Source organism: Myotis myotis, unplaced genomic scaffold (genome assembly GCF_014108235.1).
Source record: "Myotis myotis isolate mMyoMyo1 unplaced genomic scaffold, mMyoMyo1.p scaffold_m19_p_3, whole genome shotgun sequence".
In the NCBI taxonomy this organism is placed as follows: Eukaryota; Metazoa; Chordata; class Mammalia; order Chiroptera; family Vespertilionidae; genus Myotis; species Myotis myotis.
In genome coordinates this window covers 191,084,939-191,104,890 of record NW_023416335.1, presented here as the reverse complement: position 1 = coordinate 191,104,890, position 19,952 = coordinate 191,084,939, and the positions used below count along the sequence as shown (strand labels likewise).

Below are 19,952 nucleotides of genomic sequence, written 5' to 3'. Positions count from 1 at the left end.
GTGTTCTGTATAATAAGTGTACAAGTGAGCAATGAATACACTGTCTGGTATGCTTCTCTAGTTGTTTTATGCATGATATCTGCTTGTCAACCTAATAATCTTTTGGAAGGTAGGCAGATTTTATGAGGCACTTGCCATGTAAAAATGTAAAATTGAGAAGAAGCACACCATCCTAATAAAGGCTTAAAGTCACATTACTGTTAATATTAAACTCAGCAGATGAGTAGTCTAGTTCCTATTGTGAAGATGTTCATTCCTTTCCAGGATAAGCTACTTATTATGGTAGCAAGAAGCACAGGGGCAGACTTGGATCAGTATGTGTAACTGATTAACAAAGTCTAGGTTTGTCACTGAACTGTCAGCTGCATGTACAAAGAGAAGGATAAAATTCTGATTTTTCTCTTCTGATGAGTCTTATGACTAATGGAACACTTATTTAGCAGGACTAAAATATCAAAAATGTACAATATACCTGAGAAATTTAAAAACATGAAGTGTACTTTCATTTTAGGATGTGACCAAAGTTTCTGAATATGTTTGCTGTCATAACATAATCAAAACATTCTAAAATTTACTCCTTGACTCCTTTGTTGAGTCTAGTCCCTCTGTCTTTCACACTCTCCGCAGCTGAAATTTTATAGCATTTCCATTAAGAATATGACACACAGTCATTATACATGAGATGCACCCAACTGTTATCTCAGACTCCTGGACCCAGAAAGGCCCATTTGCACATCTGCTTATACTAGAAAGATAACAATAAAATATTTCTCTGTAGATATGTGAGAAAATTTATATTTTTAAAAGCTGGGAACCTTAAATAGCAGTATTTTACCCTTGTGTACACTGTTTTACTTGCATTTATAGAAAAAGTATAAATATAATATCCATGAAAGAAATACTAGGTATAGTAGCATTTTTTATGCTTCAAATAAAAATTAAAACCATGTACCCATTCATTGCCATGTGAAATTAGTGTTGGAAGGATAATGTTTGTGGCCACCATGAATTCTGAGCTGCTTGTGAGAAAATATCATAAAAATATGAGACTGCCAAGTCAGTCTCAGTCTCATATTTTAATACCACATGATCTCACTCATTTATGGGTAATTAAGACCATTATAAACTGATGACCAAAAAAAGATACAGAGGCAGAGCAACATCGAACAGACTGTCAAACTACAGCGGGAAGGCTGGGAAGGGTTGGGGGTAGGGATGGGTAAGAGATCAACCGAAGGACTTGTATGCATGCATATAAGCAGAACCAATGGACATAAGACACTGGGGTGTATAGGAGGCCAGGGGAAGGTCAAGGGGAGAAAATAAAAAGGAGACATATAATACTCTTTGTAATACTTTAAGCAATAAAACAATTTAAAAAAATGAGACTGCCTGATAAACTGTGGGAAGGAGATTGAGTGACACCACACAATGCTGTTCCAGAAGTGACAAAAAAAACCTTGCTAATTTTGCGGATGCTTTAGAACGATTTTATAGATTTCATTTACAAATTTACAGAGGGACATATATGTGGTTTTAATTTGTATTGTATTTTGTATAAATCAGCAGGTAACAATAATCAGGTATAGTTTTAGCAGAATATGCTATGCTTATTAGATGATGATGCAAAGTTTGGTTTGTGAATTGACAAATACTCCACCTGTCCAAAGAAGGGGATCCCTTGTCTGAAGTGTGGGTCCACTTTCACAAATGAGAGTTGGGTGATAGTTCTTGTTATTTCACTGAGCCCTCTTCCAGTTAACTCCACCTCTGAAAGAAGAAGAAAAAAGAAAGTCATTTTTTGGAAGGACGATCGGCCTGAACTTCTTATCCTACCTTCCCTCTTTCAAGTCATACTTTGGCAAAGGATATAAATCAATGTCCATTTCCTTTTCTCCCATACCCACATGGTACACAAACCTGTTCCTTCTTCTTTGATCTTGGCTTCCACTTCAAGTTCCATTTTCAAACCTTCTCTCTTCATCTGGAAGACCTTGGTTTTTACTTGCTGAGAGACGCAACCCTGGCTGTTTAGCTAGGAGGGGATAGAATAAAATACAAGAACATAACACTAGACAGACCAGGGGTCGATTAATCTGGTGGGATATTTGGGGGGGGGGCAGGGAATATAATTTAGGTATTTCCTATAAGAATATAATACCTTTAGGGATTGGTTATTATTACATTTTACAACAGTATCTGGTTTATAATTGACAGGTGTTTTCTCCAGTATTTGAGATTTCTTATTGTGAATGAGATAGAAATGCCCTAAAATTTTGGTGATAAATCTTACTGTAATAGGCGGCTAACCCTTCACCAAAGTTTGGCTCCCCTTCCATAGTGTACAGCTATGGCTAGAAAGTCACCGCCTATCTTGGAATTGTGTTTCCTACCTCACTGGTATGTAGGTGGGGCCATGTGACAAGTTCTTGTTCATAGAAAGAATGAAACTGACATTCTTCCCAGAAAAGGTGGTTAAAAGGTATGCTTTCCCCCCACTCTTTCCTTCATACAAATGGATGTCAAAGATGGCTTTGGATACCAGTTATTGAAGTTGGCTCAGCTTCCATCATTCCGTGTGTTTGCTGCACCAAGAACATCCATAATGGACAATTATAGGAAATACATAATTCCTACTGTGCTAACTCACTTATTTTAAAACAACTACTATACCTAGCATAGAATTCTCTTATCGGGTGCTATCTTCCTGAGTTAGCATCATATTGTGACTCACTGCTTATTAACAATGCCTTCGTCATTAGTCCCTAGAAGAGTTTTCCACCTACCTTCTGACTTAATTTCTCACAGAGAGCTTGTGACTCTCCACCAAAACAGTTAGAAGGATTATAATACTTTCTGCACATGCTCAGGGTCACACGTCCTGGGACTGGCTTTCCATACGTGTATCTGTCATAAGAACATCGCCAAATGAATCAAAGTAGACATTGAAAATCCACATTTCCGACCTATTTATATTTCCTCTCTTAACTAAATTATATTTACTCCCATCTCTTCCCTCTAATCTGCACTTTCCATTTGCAGGCTCAAACATTATTGAGCACAGTCATGTAATGACCCTTCTCTTCTAGAATTCTCCAGTGCAACATGCTGAAACTTAGTATAGTCTTCTTTTATCATGCCTTTTCTCTTAATTTTTAATTTTCATCTAAAAAACTATCTTTTGTAGCCTAGTCTCTGTAAGGACAATTGCCTGTGCCATGATAGTTATAATAATGCTGGTAAGATTGTGAAAGAAAATAAGAAGGGAAAATAGGAAGGCAACAGGAAAGGAAAGTTCTAGAGATGAGATGCTCTCATGTATTTCAAGTATTTGTGCTGTCACTGTTCCTAAAACACTAGCCAAAATATCCCAAATGTTGAGTCTTTTTAAAATAATTTCCCCCAAAAAGATAAAAAAAAACCCCAAAAAACTCACAGGCCACACACTGACACATTCACCTCTTCGTCCGAGATAGTGATTATCTTTGGCACTGTTACTTGCACTTCAAACTTGGGAAGCACTGTTGATAGGATATAAAGGAAGTTTGTGATTAGTTTTCAACTTCTGGGGAATTAGTACTTTCAGGTTCTTTGTAACACTTCCCTAATAATATTTTAGGCTCGCGAAGAGGCAGCTCTCTTCTCCAATACATCTACCTTGCTCAAATGCAGACAGTTCGAAGAACAATCACAGACCCCTGTAACCTTACTAAAACAAGGGTGTTTTCTATTTCTTGGAGATGAAAAAATTGCTATAAATATAACTAAGTTATATAAAGTCGTATTCACAAAGCATTAATTGTCTTAATGGGAGTAAGGTATATAATTGGTTCTACTCCAACCCCAGTCTCACCCAGGAAAAGTGAAAGGATTCAAAATAAACTCAAATTCTAGGCCCTAGAAGTTTAAATATGAAGAAAAATATTCCATGATTTTCCATAATTCATACCAAATTCCTGCACGGTGAAGGGGTGCTCTGCCGTTTCACCTGATTCTTTCTTTACCAGCACTTTGTAGGAGCCCAGAAATGGCTCTGATGAGAGGGGAAAGGCCAATTGCTTGAGGCCACTCTCTAACTTGACCTTCTGCCATTGTGCGATGCGATTTCCTTTGGGGTCCTATAGATACATTAATTGAAAATTACAAAAGAGCTTAGAGCATTAGAGACAATATAGGGGATCTATAGAAACTCTATGTTATCCACAAAGAGGAAAATGGGATGGTCATAAGGAATGGGGAGGGGAGATGAGTTAGAACCATCTGTGTTACATGAGTTTGAAGGCTTCTCCCTTAATGACAAGTTTCTGGGATATTGTAAGAATCTCTCAAATAAGAACATTTTCCCTAAATTTATTACTTTACATGTAATTATGGAATGCTTCGTCTCACTTACCTCAATGGATACTAGTGGAATCTGAAAGAGAAAAGAGAAATAAAGGAGTTTAGAATTTGTTCACAAGTATTCTCAGTTCTGATTTATAAGCAAGGTAGTTTTATCTAGAATAACTTTACCCATAGTAAAACACATAAAATAATTACAGGTTAAGTTTTACAGAACTTTTAACTAATCATTTAAAAGCAATTAATAAATAATGATAAGAACGTAATAGGCTGTCAGCAACAAATACATAGATGCACCTACCATTCATGAGAAATGGGATTTATTAATATTACTTAAATGTGCATGGCATCCCAGGGAAGTACACTCTTTTGCTTTGAAATTTTATAGGCTGAGAAGTAAAATACCAACAGAACTATAAGTAACTATGTTCAGACCCAAATATTAAGATGAATCACAGAATTCTTAGGTAGTTCTAAGAGTAAAGAAGAGTAAATAGCTCCTCTGCTATCAATGTTTATTCATTATTAAAAAGTAATATTTATTAAGTGCCTACCATGTACTGTGTGTCATTATAGATTCTGGGAATATTGCAATGCACAAAAGAACAATATATCTGCTTTCAAGGAGCTTACTTTCTAATAAGGAATAGATACAAAAGTATATATGTGCATACAGTTGATATATATCTAAATATATATATTTCATATCTGTATATATTTGAGATTAATTGAGAACTTTCTAAGTTAAGGGTGACAATTTCCTAAGTTCAGTACCAAGACAAAAAAAAGTAACTACTCTCTTGACCAGAGATACTGTTTAAAATAAAGATCTTACACTATTCTAATGCCAAAAATTACTGTTCTCGATACCAGATTCTCCTCTCCCTGGTCCTCCCCCAGCACCCAAAACAGACTCCCAGCCAGGTTACACAGATAATAATGATTCTGTATAGATATTAGGAGACTCACCAACTCATTCAGGGGGTGAAAATTTTCATCCAATGAGACAACACGAAACTTCACTGAAACAGAAATATTTTTTATCACTAGAAATCTTAAATCAGGCCTATAGACTGGTAAGACAAACCATTAAGAAACCAGTATTATAGGGCTTTTGATTGGGGAATACGTAGGGGAGGATCTTTCCTTTTTGAAGTTGTCCTGACTGTTGGCCTCTTTGTACCTGTCTGTCCTGGTTTGTAGATAGGTTTGTCTGTCTGGACAAAGACCAGGCTCTCTTGGTTTTTAACCAGCACTGCGGTCTGCCTTCTGAATTCGTGGGTTGCTCCTTTCACTTGGACAGAAAGAAGCATTACCTCTTCACTGGATGGAGATCTTGGGACCTGAAATACAGGAGAGATCCGGAGAATCCATTCAGTCTTCAATGTTTCCTCCTCCATCCCTGCTGCACTCCTCCCTGGAGATATTGCTCTTTTACTTAACTTCACTCCCTCATTCTTATCACAGAAAATTGGCATGAACAGAAATTATTTTTGTTATTTTACAAGTAGGGAGACGGGACATAAGATGGAGGAAAATACCTCAATAAGAAAGGTCATAAATGAGATTCACATCACCTTATAGATCAGTCTTGATTCAGTTATACACTGAACTTGAGCAAGTTTTTATGTGTGGAAAGGACATGGTAAAAGCATATTTAGGCCCATGAGAAAGAAAACTACAATATTTTATTACTATAGGTTGTGGCATTTTATATATGGGCAACGCTGAAGAGTTACTGGATATTTGCTCATGGTAATTTCTATAACTTTCACTCTTAGAAAGAGTATGGGGTGATACATTCCTGTCAGCCCACCACTGGGGGCTTATGTTGAGTACCAGAGGCCGGTTGCATGAAAAGATTCATGCAATAGGCCTTCCCTTCCTCTGGCTGCTGGCACCAGTTTTCCTCTGGTACCTGGGTCCCAGGCCTTCGCTCCAGCCAGAGCCTCCTTCAGGCCTTCACTACTCTGGCTGGAGCCGCCTTCAAGCTTTCGCTGCTCCAGCCGGAGCTGCCTTCAGTCTTCGCTGTGCCGCTTCGTGCCTTCATGTGCAAATTAACCACCATCTTTGTTGGCAGTTAATTTGCATATTGCTCTGATTAGCCAAAGGTGGGTGTAGCGAAGGTATGGTCAATTCGCATCTTTGTCTATTATTAGATAGGATTGGCCTACTTTGCTTTATTAATCTTTTTCTCATTTAATTTTAACAAGTCACCTTTTCTTTTTGTCTAGTGCATGCTGCTTTTTTTTTTTTTTTGCTAATAGAAACTTTCTTTGATCATTAAGTTGGTTTAAATATGCTTATAAATATTTGTATCTCATAAATTCCTGCATAGATGCTTACTTTCTACTCTTAGTTGGTACATTTTATTCCTTTCTGAAGTCCTTGCCTGCCTCTCAAAGCCTTATCTTGACTGAATTCTGGATCTCTGTGACCCTGACTAATAGAAACAAGTGTATTAAGCCAAATAGCCATACTCACAGTGAAAGAGACACAGCGGAATAAGTCCTTTTCTGCCACCAGGTTAGTGAAGAGGCTCTCATTCTTCCTGAGAGAATCCAAGGAAACACTTACAGTCACTGTCTCATTGAGGTGGCTCAGAAGGATGCAGGCCTTCTCAGGGGTCTCAGTGTGGAGCAGGGAGGGGACCAGCGCCATATACTGCCTGGAAATGGGGAAGTCCAATTAGAAGAGAGGCATTGTTATCAACAGCAATATTTTCCATAAAAATTATGGGTACTATCATTAGGTCTATACCAAGAGACGATGCATTGATAAGCATGAAATTAATCTTTGCTATTGAACAGTATATATGAGAATTATTCTCCTACCTATCACCAGTACTATGGCAGTGAACATTTTGCTTGAGGTGAGCCTTAAATAGATTAAAATTAGTAGGTTTACCTTCCTTTAAGAAACCCAAAAATGTAGGCATCTGAATTAAAATTAAACAATATACTAATTATATATATTTATGTTGTAAATCTATTTTACATTATGATTTTGTAGAAAACAAGCAAGCTTTCAGGTGAGACACTGAAAAACCAATCAATTTACAGAACTTTCATTGAGTATCTTATTATATCTATATCTGTATCTATCTATCTATCTATCTATCTATCTATCTGTCTATCTATCTATCTATCTATCTAATCTATCATCTATCTATTTATCATCTTCAACAGCCCTGAGAAAAATGTTATGGCAAATACTTGCTTTTCACTTTACAGATGTGGAATCTGAGACTTAAAAAAAGTGAGTCATTAATTTAAAGTTTCAGTTGTGGTAAGCAAGTAATGAAATCTTAGGGTGTTACATAACCCTGGATGTTTGCATTTAAATATTTGCCTTTCAACTCCTGGCTAGACAATGGCGCCACTCAAAAATGTTCTTCTAAGTGATTGACTTTTGAGTCTTGGTAACTCATGAGCAAAACAGAGACGTTTCCAATACCCTCATATATACTTTTATTGACCCTGTAGTTTTCAAACATTTTTAAATTGAGTTTATTAGGTGACATTGGTTAACAGAACCATACAGGTTTCAAATGCCCTCTTCCACCTCCTCCAGCCCTCTTTCCTTCTGGCTATCACCGGACTGTTACAGCTTAATCCTTTCACCATTTTTTCACCAAGGATTTTTGTTTACAGAACTCATAATAATTTTAGACAGCATGCAATACATATTTTCAAAAAAACATTGAGCCTGCAACCTGGGCATGTGCCCTGATCAGGAAATCTAACCATGACCTCCTGATTCATAGGTCTATGCTCAACCAATGTGCCACAGCCGCTGGGCTTTATGATGATATTTTAAGATAAAACATATTCTTGTATTAGTTTTTCATGGAATTTTAAATATCATAGAAATAAGATACCCAATATAACTTATTTTAAAAATAAATCAATGCTCAGCTGGTATGGCTCAGTGGTTGAGTGTCGACCCATGAACCAGAAGGTCACAGTTCAATTCCTGGTCAGGGCATATGCCCGGGTTTCTAGGCTTGATCCTCAGTAAGGGGCGTGCGGGAGTCAGCTGATTGATGACTCTCTTTCATCATTGATGTTTCTATCCCTCTCTCCCTCTCTCTTCCTTTCTGAAATCAATACAAATTTTAACATATTTTAAAAAAAGAAATCAAAACGTTTTTGTTGTAATGATCAGAAATTTAACATCTTTCCCCTTTTCCTACATAAATTTAACTCTTCTTTTAAATGTAATGTGACCCTAAAGTTGTAAATATTGACCATTTTCTTCTAGATTCAGTTATTTTCAAAGGTCTTATTCGTATAACAAAATATTTCAAAACAAATTAATATATTGTAAATTATAATGCATACATATTAGATATAAAATAAAAATAATTTTGAAGCACATCTTTAAAAGAATGATGTGTTTTTTAAATGTATCTATGGATGGGTATTCCTTGTTGCAAGAATTAAAAAAGGTCTAACATTAATTCTGTTGCTATTTTTGGTTTGTATAGATGAACCATGAAAAATTATTCATATATAAGTAAGTATATACAGATAAAACAATTATATCCTTATTACCAGTTCTTGTAAATCTTCTACATTAGATGCTAGAAATCACCCCGTGCCCTGTTATCAAGAATTGCTTCACCCAGCCGGCATGGCTCAGTGGTTGAGCATTGTCCTATGAACCAGGAAGTCACAGTTAGATTCCTGATCAGGACATATGTCAGGTTGCAGGCTCGAACTGCAGTGGGGGCATGCAGGAGGCAGCTGATTGATGACTCTCTCTCATCATTGTGTTTCTATCCCTCTCTTCCTCTTTTTTCCTCTCTGAAATCAACACAAATATATTTAAAAAAAGAATAAAGCAATACCAATTTGTTAAAAAAAGAAAGAATTCCTTCTAATCATCTGTCAGCTGGTTATTTCCTTTAGGTCTTCTTTCAATTTTGTTGAAACAAAAAAATTGTCACCACATGATCTATTAAAGGATTTTTTCCCTTTCCTTAGAATCCTTTGCTTCTCAAAAATCAACATCAGTATTTCAAATTGTTCCTTTCTTTGGCACCCTGAAGATTTTTATACTCCAGGACAATGCTCCACAGTAAAAACATTAGACTGAGGGAGAGATTTGTTTTTCTCTCATAAGGTGGAAGATGGGTAATTAATAAAGGGGAGGTGAGGAAGGATAAATAGCACGGTCTCCAGCAGATCAATATGAATGTGAGAATCTGAAAGCTGATTCCATTGAAACTATCCATTTTAATGCCCCTTAGAAAGTCCTAGTATATTCATGGATAATTTAGAAATTCAGAGTTCCAGAGAATTTGAAAAAAAAATAGTTAAGAAAAAGTAAAGAATGAATAAACCAGATTCATAAAATATCATCATTGAAAGAGACCTTAGAGATAAGAAGGTGACAGTTTCATAAGGAAGACAAATGAATGATATAGAGAAGAATCTAAAATAAAGGAAAAAATTCTTTTTTTAACTCTTAAAAGTGCATTTTAATGAACCAAGCAAGAGTTTAAAACATATATATGTGTATGTGTATATATATTCACACACACACACACACACACACACACACACACACACACACATACATATATATATATATATGGTTGCTCCACAAGTATTTCAATTCAAGGCAGAAAAAAAAAAAAGGAAGAAAAGGACTCTTTAAGTTTATGCTCTATGGGAAACTCACGGTTGTCCAGAAACTGAGGCATCTGCAGGCAGGAAGACCAGGAAAAGGACAATAAGACTTGGATGGAGTTTGTTCTTCTCCATGCTGCTGGGAGAAGGGACCTGAGGAGGCCAGACTGTATTGTGCCTGACTCCCTGTAGTTGGTCTGGTCTCAAGCCTTCCTCAGAGCAATGAGGCTTTTTGTTGCTCTCTGAACAAACAGGAAGTTCCACCCCCACCAGATGTCTAAACAAACTAAAAGTCTCTGAATGTTCTCTGGAAGGGTCATTGCGCCCAGGGGCCTAATTACAGTAAAAGGGTCAAGGTTAATTCCTGGTGGGCTAACTAGAATTCTTGGAGGGATAAAACCCACATTCCTGTAAGTGCTCACTTTCTCTGGGTTTTACTATAAAGCAGCTAATCGGCTTTTAAATCCCTTCTCTCTTTTACTCCCTCCTTCCATTTCCCCACAGCACTTTTTATGGCATTCCTCACGTCTTTTGCATGAACAGTTGGTAAGGGAAACAACAATTTAAGCAATACTGGACAGGCTCAAAGTAGATATTTTCCTGCAAGTCAGTGAGCCTGCAAGTCTTCTGTTTTATATGCCTACCTTAAGTGTTGAAGCAGTTTCAGAATTCAGCAGTCCTCTATGGAAATGACAATGGATTCAACGAATCGGTTTTTGACTTTAGGGATATCACTGGATTGCAGATGAAGAGCCAGTCCTGGAAGAATGATAACTGAAAATATTTTCCTGTATTAAAAAAGTGAAAAGATGAAAGAAGAGGTAGCCAGACCTCAGAAACAAACTTGGACCTACTGTGCCTAACAAAGATCTCAGTTGCCTTTACCATCAACTATGCAAACACATTTTGTTACTGACTTTTAAATATGCTGCTCCTTATCATCTTTAATCACATAATCCATGTGTTCATCCAACTATTTGTTTTTTTTAAAATAAGTATTTTACAGCCTAGTCAGGGTAGGTATCATGTAAAATAATGGAGGTAGAATGGGCATTGATACATTTATATAGGCGAGAGATGATGGCATTTTGAACTAGGGCCTATTTACTAGGCTAATCATAATGAGCTCAAAAAGAGGTTGACAGATGTATATTATGTTTAGAAGGTAAAATTATAATATACAATGAATATAGGAAAGTGACTGATAAAGAAGAATGTGCTTTTCAATTTTCCTGGCTGGTCACTGAGTGAATTGTGTTGCCTTTAACTGATTGAGTAAAACAGGAAACAGGGTGGGAACAGAAGGACAGGGTGGCGACTGAAAGTTGGAAAGATAGAGTCTAGTTTTAGAAAGTACTTGTGGGATATTCAAGTATTAATATTCACAGGGGTTTATCATTTTCATCTAGAGTTTAGAGCAGTGTGGTCTAATAGAAATAAATGTGACCTCTTAGGTAACTACTTTTTCTAGTAGCCACATTAAACAAACAATAAGAGCCCCACCAGTGTGGCTCAGAGGTTGAGCATTGACCTATGAACCAGGAGGTCATGGTTCGATTCCCAATCTGGGCACATGCCTGGGTTGTGGGCTCCCTCCCCCTAGCCCGTGTGTAGGAGGCAGCCAGTCAATGATTCTCATTGATGTTCCTATTTCTTTCTCCCTCTTTCTTCCTCTCTGAAGTCATTAAAAATACATTAAAAAGCACACACCAAAAAGATGTCTTCTTTCAATAAAGTGTCTAATAGGTCCTTTGCCATTTTTGATTGGATTATTATCTTTGTTCTGTTAAGTTGTATGAGTTCCCTATAAATTTTGGAGATTAACATTAGCAAATATGTTCTCTTATCTAGTGGGCTTTCTTGTTGTTTTGTTGATGGTTTTTTTCGCTGTGCAGAAGCTTTTTATTTTTATGTAGTCCCATTTGTTTATTTCCTCCGTAGTTTTCATTGTCGTAGGAGTTGTATTGTTAAAGATATTGCTATGACAAATGTCTGCTATTTTGCTGCCCATGGCTTCTTCTAGGATTTTTATGGTTTTGCATCTTACGTTTAAGTCCTTTATCCATTTTAAGTTTATTTTTGTGTATGATGTAAGTTGGTGGTCTAGTTTTATTTTTTTGCATGTATCTGACCAATTTTCCCAACACCATTTATTGAAAAGACTGTCCTGACTCCATTGTATGCTTTTTGCCTCCTTTGTCAAATATTAATCGAGCATAATGGCTTGGGTCAATCTCTGGGTTCTCTATTCTGTTCCACTGGTCTATATGTCTGTTCTTGTGCCAATACAAGGCAGTTTTGAGAACAGTGGCTTTGTAGTATAGCTTGATATCTGCTATTGTGATCCCTCCAACTTTGTTCTTCTTTCTCAATATTACTGCAGCTATTGGGGGCCTTTTTTTATTCCAGATGAATTTTTGGAGATTTTGTTCAATGTCTTTGAAGTATGCCATTGGTATTTTAATGGGGATTGCATTGAATCTACAGATTGCTTTGTGTAGTATGGACATTTTAATGACGTTGATTCTGTCAATCTGAACACAGTATATTCTTTCATTTGTTTATGTCTTCCTCTATCTCTTTTTTTCAGCATCCTGTAATTTTCTGAGTACAGGTCCTTTACCTTCTTGGTTAAATTTATTCCCAGGTAACTTTCTTTTTTAATTTTTATTTTTTTTATTTTCTTTATTGATTAAGGTATTACATATGTGTCCTGATTCTCCCCTCACCTCTTCTCTCCCCCCCTCCCCCCGACTCATGCCCTCACCTCCCTGGTGTCTATGTCCATTGGTTAGGCTTATATGCATGCATACAAGTCCTTTGGTTGATCTCTCCTTACCCCCTCCCTCCCCTACCTTCCCCCTGAGGTTTGACGGTCTGATCGATACTTCTCTGTCTCTGAGTCTGTTTTGTTCATCAGTTTATGTTGTTCATTAGATTCCACAAATGAGTGAGATCATGTGATATTTATCTTTCTCTGACTGACTTATTTCGCTTAGCATAATGCTCTCCAGGACGGTCTGTCCATCTATGCTGTTGCAAATGGTAGTATTTCTAGGAATCTTAATATTTGTTGTTGCAATGATAAATGAGATTGTTTTTTAAGTTTCTCTTTCTGTGAGAATATAATGAACAACATAAATAGAACCAGAGTCATAGAAGCATTGAACAGACTGTCTAACCTATGAGGAAAGGCGGGGGGTGAGGGGGAAAGAGATCAACCAAAGGACTTGTATGCATGCATGTGAGCATAACCAATGGACACAGACAAGGAGGGGTGTGAGGGCATGTGCTGGGGGATGAGGGCAGCCAGGGAGAGGTCAATGGGGGGAAAAGGAGACTTATGTAATACTTTAAACAAGAAAGAATTAAAAAACACACACACCAAAAACACAGATTAATTTTAATATTGTTTTACTTAGCTCAATATATCCAAAATATTGTTTCAACATTCAATCATTATAAAAATTAATGAGATACTTTACATAGTTTTTGTACTAAGTCTTTGAAATCTGGTGCGGGGTCTATACCTACAATACATATCAATTTAGACTAGCCACATTTCAAGTGCCTAATCACCCAGGTAGCTACTGGTTACCATATTTGACACAGTAGACTTCTCAAATTATAGGTCACCATTATAGGGGGTTATGATATTATAATCACTGAGTCATGACCAAGATTTTAAAATATGAACTAGAATATAATAAAAGAGAAAATATAGTTTATCAAAAAGAGTAAGTGAAAATATTGATTTGGAAAATATGTTTCACATAATTTTAGCAGAAACTGCTGGTTGCGTCCTAATACCCCTTCTCCAATTCTATTAATAATGGAACTTCTGCCCTAACTGGTTTGGCTCAGTGGATAGAGCGTCGGCCTGTGGACTGAAGGGTCCCAGGTTCGATTCCGGTCAGGGGCATGTACCTTGGTTGTGGGCACATCCCCAGTAGGGGGTGTGCAGGAGGCAGCTAATTGATGTTTCTCTCTCATTGATGTTTCAAACTCTCTATTCCTCTCCCTTCCTCTGTAAAAAAGTCAATAAAAAAAATAATGGAACTTCTGAGCTTTAGCTGGCCACAACTGTCTTTTATTTCTCTCTGGAAGTGGGCATTGCTAAGTTCTGCTGATTGCAGTGAGAGAGGAAGTGATGTATGCAACTCTCAGTTCATGACTTAAAAAAGGATGGGTTGTTCATAGCAGCACAATTTACAATACCTAAGATCACAAAACAGCCCAGGTGCCCATTAGTAGATGAGTGGCTAAAAAGCTGTGATACATTTACACCATGGAATGTCATGCAGCAGTAAAAAAGAAGGAACTCTTACCCTTTGAGACAGCATGGATGGCCCTGGAGATTATTATGGTAATCAAAATAAGCCAGTCAGAGCAAGACAAGTAGCAGATGATCTCACCCATATGTGGATGGAATCTAATGAACAAAATAAAGTCATGAACAAAATAGATCAAAAGACATAAACCATGGAACAGACTGATGAATCTCAGAGGGAAGTTGGGGGAGGGTGGGTAGATAGAAAGAGATTAACCAAGTAATTTATATGCATATCTACATAACCCATGGACACAGACAATAGGGCAATAGGGTAGTAAAGGCCTGGGGCGGGGGCGGGGAGGGGTCAATGAGGAAAAAGAAATACATTTGTATAACTTTCAACAATAAAGGTAAATAATAAAAAAGAAAGGATTAGATTTGGTGCTACTCCTTTCTTCTTTCCCACTGGATGTAATGCAGACAGGATGGCTGTAGTCAGAGCTTCCACCATAGGCCATAAGGTGAGAGCCACATGACAAAAATGGCAGGACATCAAGTAGGACACTCTTTCAGTCCCTGGATCATCTAGACTGGATTTTCACTTATAAGGAAAAAGAGTTCTCTTATCTAAGCCATTGCATTTTGAGATCTCTTTGTTAAAGCAGGAGAACGTGTATCTTAACTAACATATTTTCTCTTTCTTTATCACTCTCTCCATCTCAATTATCTCTATCCGTTGTAATTATGAGTGTCCTAGGTCACAATGTAAAAAATTTACGTTGTGAAAATATGATTACAGTGTTATATTTATATTGTGAACTGACAAATGAAAATGTACAAAATTTATTATGATAGGTTAAAGTTAAAGCAAGCTGAACACTACCAGTTTATAAGATTTAGCCTACTTATATAGATTAAAGATTTATCAGCTCTTTGGGAGAACTGATGCTATTGAAATAGATGATAAGACACAGGTAGGATATGTTGATGAAAAAAGAAAGAGCACAGGGCAGAGCCCAAGGAATTCCACTGTCGGCGAACAAGACGGGACAGAGCGAAAGGGAGAAGTACCCAGGAAAGTAGAGATCTGTGAATCCCAAAGAAGGGACAATATTAAGAAAAAATAGTCAAGAGAAGATTTTTACTAATCAGAGTAATTGGGGCTTTAGCCAAGACCTTCAAATAATAATTAAAAAAATCATTTCAAAAGTTTGCATGGTTTTATAATGTGTTAATTCAAAATATAACAGAATTTAAATTGTTTTTAACAAACTAGAAATAATTACTTATTTGTCAGATTAGTTACTTAAAGTAAGAGGGGGACAATAACAACATTCACTTGGTGCCTTATGACGAATTACAGAGATGATCTGTAAAGATGGTATTGCTAAATCCCTAAATTGATTGCTAAATCTATTCATCTCAAATGCCACAATGAAGTAAAATAATAGGCTGTGATTATTTTTCTGTTGCTGGATTTAGGAACAAGGAGAATATCAGAACTCAGCTATTTCAGTGTCTGGGTAAGGCAGGTTGTGGAGTGAGGAACGTGAAGCATTTGTCTGAAGGAGAAGAGAATAACAGGGATGTGAGCATGAGAGGGAGTTTTCTTTTAAGAGGAGAGAGATTTGAACAAGTTTAAATCAAAATGTTGCTTGTATAAATGCTGAGTGGGAGGAGCAGAGGAAAGGGCAGAGGTTGAACATGGTGCTGTGAGAGAGGACTCTGAGGATGCAGGAGGTGGCTGTATTAAAAAAGCGGATGGAGGCAGTATCCACAGGAGAAGCGGCACCCCTTCAATATAATTATAGCTACAGAGGAAAGTTTTATCTAAAGTGCTCCATTCAGCTCCCTCTTTCTCTCTCTCTGGAACATGCCCTCGCCTTTCCCACTTTTTCTTCCATGAGACATAGTTTTATTTGCCTTTCTTCTTCTAAGCCACGAGGGCCCTTCTTTTGAACTCCATAACTTGTTTTTTAAGCCCACGCAGCCCAGCTGGCTCACTTCTTCCACAGCTCATAGCTCCCATCTCTGTGACTTTCTAAATAAACTTTTGCTTGTAAAGTTAAAGAAAAAAGGGCTCTGTTTACTAAGACGAAACTTTATCTTCTTGGGAAGAAGGAAAACAAGCTTGACTGGATCAGTTTTCAGGACACCTAAGTCCTACTTCCTGACTCAGCCTGGATAATGGCTCTGAGCTCAGTTTCCTTGTAAAAAAATATGGGAGTAATAATACCTGTGCCATCTGTCACCTTCACTGGGTAGTACACAAGCAGCTATCTATATGTAACAGAGTTTTAAACCTGTAAATCTTATTGTATCAGTGAACGTTAATATTTGTATTTTGAATCTTAATGACTGAGGAAGAGGTCTATTTCATACCTACTCTGGGCTTTGGTATAAAATGGCATCCAAATAAAGAAACTTAGGTTTCTTAAGTAACAAGTCCTTGACAGAAAAGAGAGAGCACAACTTGGACAAGTTCTATAAAACTTTGAAGTATTTAGCGAAAAATTAGTTAGAAAGCTGAGGTAAAGGAGTAAGAGAGAAAAGAAAAAGAAAGGCAGTTCATAGAAAATAAAGTAAGGAGAACACATGCCGTAAAGAACAGAGGAGGATTCTGTGGGAATTGAGAAAAATTGGATTAGAATGTATATGGGCCTTAATAGAAATAGGAAAAAAAATTTCCTTGTACTGATGTAGTAGTTGGCAGAAACTGAATATATCTTCTCTAATGGTACCAATTGTTACACCTAATTCTCTTTGCCTGAGAAAAGAGAACATTTAGACTAGTGTAGTTCCTAGCACTAATGATAATGAGGGACATTTCAGCTGTTTACATATATTTTATCTATCTATCATCTATCTATCTATCTATCTATCTATCTATCTATCTATCTACTTATTTATCCTCACCTGAGGATATGTTTACTGATTTTAGAGAGAGGGGAAGAGATTGAGAGAAAGAGAGAGAGAAATATTGATTGGCTATATTATCTTTGCTTGTTACAAGATTTCATTAGGCGGCTAGCTTTTTTATGTTACCAGCTAGTTATAAGCTCCCTCTCTCCCTCCCTTCCTGCCCCTCCTCTCTTTCTTTTTTCCTTTCTCTTATTTCATTTAAAGATGATTGCAAGAAGCAAGACTATTTAGTTGCTAAAAACTACATAGTCTGGCATATTGTAGGCATTTAATAACAATCAATATTTATTAAATACAATTATATTAAAATCATTATTAAATTGATGCAAATATATATTACTAGAATCCCATTACATGAAGATTTGCGCAATAGGCCTTCCTTCCCCTGGCTGCTGGCACCAGTTTTCCTCCGGCACCTGGGACCCAGGCCTTTGGTCTGGCTACAGCGGAGAAGTTAAGCCTCGAGGCCAGGCTTCTCTGCTGTGGCCGCAGTGAGGCTTGGCTTCTTCACTGTGGCCGCAGTGAGGCTTGGCTGCAGCCGCAGCGGAGAAGCCAAGCCTCTTCAGTCTTCAGTCTTCAGTCTTCAGTCTTCAGTCTTCACTCTGCACCTGCGTATGCAAATTAACCATCATCTTTGTTGGGTTAATTTGCATAGTTGCTCTGATTGGCTGGTGGGCATAGCGGAGTGACACCAATTTGAATGTTTCTCTTTTATTAGTGTAGATTGTTGAAAGCTATTGCCTATTCATCACCATTAGTTGATGATAAATTCATTAATTTATTCAGTAAACATTATAAATTCTATTGGTGACAATGTAAGCACAAATATTTGGTCAGTGTTTGAGAAGAGATATATAGAAGAAAGTATTTTTAAAATTTTTTCAAATATTTCTCTATTTATAAAAATAATGCACACTTACCATAAAAACATAGGCATAAAGATAATAGAAAAAAATGAGTTTCTACTCTATTTCCAGTTCATAAAAATTATTGTATGTAATAATATATATAAAAGTTAAGATGTGGATTTTTTTTCTTTTTTAAAACCATCCTAACCTTTATGAAATGTACAGTTCAGTAGTATTAAACATATTTTCATTTTTGTAGAACAGATTTCCAGAACTTTTTAATCCTGAAAGCTGAAACTCTATACCCATTAAAACAACAACTCCCTTTCCCCCCTACCCTAGCTACTGATAACTGCTATTCTACTTTCTGTTTCTATTGCTTTGATCCTTAAAATACCTCCTATAAGTGGGATCATACAGCCTTTTTGTGGTTGGTTTATTTCTCTTACATAATGTCCTCAAGGTTCATGTAGGCTGCAACATGTGACAGCATTTTTTTCCTTTTTAAGGCTAATATTCCATTGTATGTCTGTGTCACATTTTGTTTATTCATTCATCCATCAATGGACATTTAATTTTCTTCTGACTTTTGGGAATTGTGAATAGTGTTGTTATGAATATGGTTGTGCTAATATCTTTTTGAGACCTTGTTTTCAATTTTTGGGGAGATATATATGTATATATATCCAGAAGTAAGGATCATATGGTAGTTCTAGTTTTACTTTTTTGAGGAATTGCCATATTGTTTTTCATAGTGTTTGCTTTTTTAACATTCCCACTTGCAGTGTACAAGGTTCTAATTTTTCCAGTTTTTTGATAGTAGCCATCTTAATGTGCATGAGGTGATATCTCATTGTGTGTGTTTTGTGTGTGTCCTCTTCTGCTATTTATTTCCAGTTTATTACTTTATTTTTCAATTACAGTTTATATTCAATATCATTTTGTATTATCATACAGCATAGCAGTTAGACAATCATGTACTTTAGAGAGTAATCCTCCGCCCCCCAATATTTTAAGTACTCACCTGGCTCCACACATAGTTATTACAATATTATTGACTATATTCCCTATGCTGTAGTGTACATCTCTGTGACTGTTCTGTAACTACCAATTTGTACTTCTTAATACCTTCACTTTTTTCACCCAGCCGTTAACTTCATTCTCCTCTGGCAACCACTAGTCTGTGTTCTATATCTATGAGTCTATTTTTTATTTTGTTCTTTATATTCTATATGTAAGTGAAATTATGTGGTACATGGCTTCTCTGACTTATTTAACCTACACGATTCCTCTCCCTATCCAACTTTAAGGCATGGGTGGCTGTTTGACATAGTCTGGCCAATGACATATAAATTGAAAACTTCTGGGTAGGCTTATGGAAAACTTTTGCTTTCTTACTAAAAAGAGGAAGTGTGAGTGGGCACACCACTGAATGTTCTCCTTCATTGTTCCTGCGTGGGAAATGGGTGAAATGCTTGAAGTTTTAATGGTCAACTTGAGATGACGAAACAACAAGCAGGAGGAAACATCTGCGTGCTAAGCAAGTCCAAAAGATAGAAAGGACCTTAGTCTCTGCCAGCATTATTGGGCAATAGCATCAACCTTGGAATGTCAACTTAAGCATACCTTCCTTATTTGTTTAAGTAAATGTTAGCTGCTTTTCTGTTATTTATTGCCAGAAGGATTCTTAGCTGATACATAGACATCTGCAAAATACATTCTAAAGAGATAGCTGGGAGTGACCAAAGACATGGGATTGTGAAATAGCCTGGGGTGTTGCGTGATCTGCAAGTACAGAAGGCGTCCAGCTTGGCTGGGGCTTGGAGATAAGACTAGAAGAGAGATATTTAGAACCTGGTGAGCTACAAGAAAGAATTTGGATTTTATTCTTTAGGCAGTTATAGAGACAATGAGATAAGTTAGGCATGGGAG

At 36.8% G+C, this 19,952-nt stretch overlaps 1 protein-coding gene across 1 annotated transcript in view; it reads right to left on the bottom strand.

The window, feature by feature from the left end:
- LOC118650732 (alpha-2-macroglobulin-like) overlaps nucleotides 1-10,608 on the bottom strand; it is a 103,162-nt gene extending 92,554 nt beyond the window's left edge. The window contains exons 1-10 of the mRNA XM_036299032.1: nucleotides 10,030-10,608; nucleotides 6,826-7,009; nucleotides 5,525-5,684; nucleotides 5,311-5,363; nucleotides 4,394-4,414; nucleotides 3,950-4,118; nucleotides 3,437-3,521; nucleotides 2,787-2,907; nucleotides 1,921-2,035; nucleotides 1,661-1,770 (exon numbers count right to left, since the gene is read on the bottom strand). Of these exons, the coding sequence (XP_036154925.1) occupies nucleotides 1,661-1,770; nucleotides 1,921-2,035; nucleotides 2,787-2,907; nucleotides 3,437-3,521; nucleotides 3,950-4,118; nucleotides 4,394-4,414; nucleotides 5,311-5,363; nucleotides 5,525-5,684; nucleotides 6,826-7,009; nucleotides 10,030-10,112 (1,101 nt within the window). The 5' untranslated portion in view covers nucleotides 10,113-10,608. The remainder of the gene's footprint in view (nucleotides 1-1,660; nucleotides 1,771-1,920; nucleotides 2,036-2,786; nucleotides 2,908-3,436; nucleotides 3,522-3,949; nucleotides 4,119-4,393; nucleotides 4,415-5,310; nucleotides 5,364-5,524; nucleotides 5,685-6,825; nucleotides 7,010-10,029) is intronic.
- Between the last annotated feature and the right edge of the window lie 9,344 nt (nucleotides 10,609-19,952).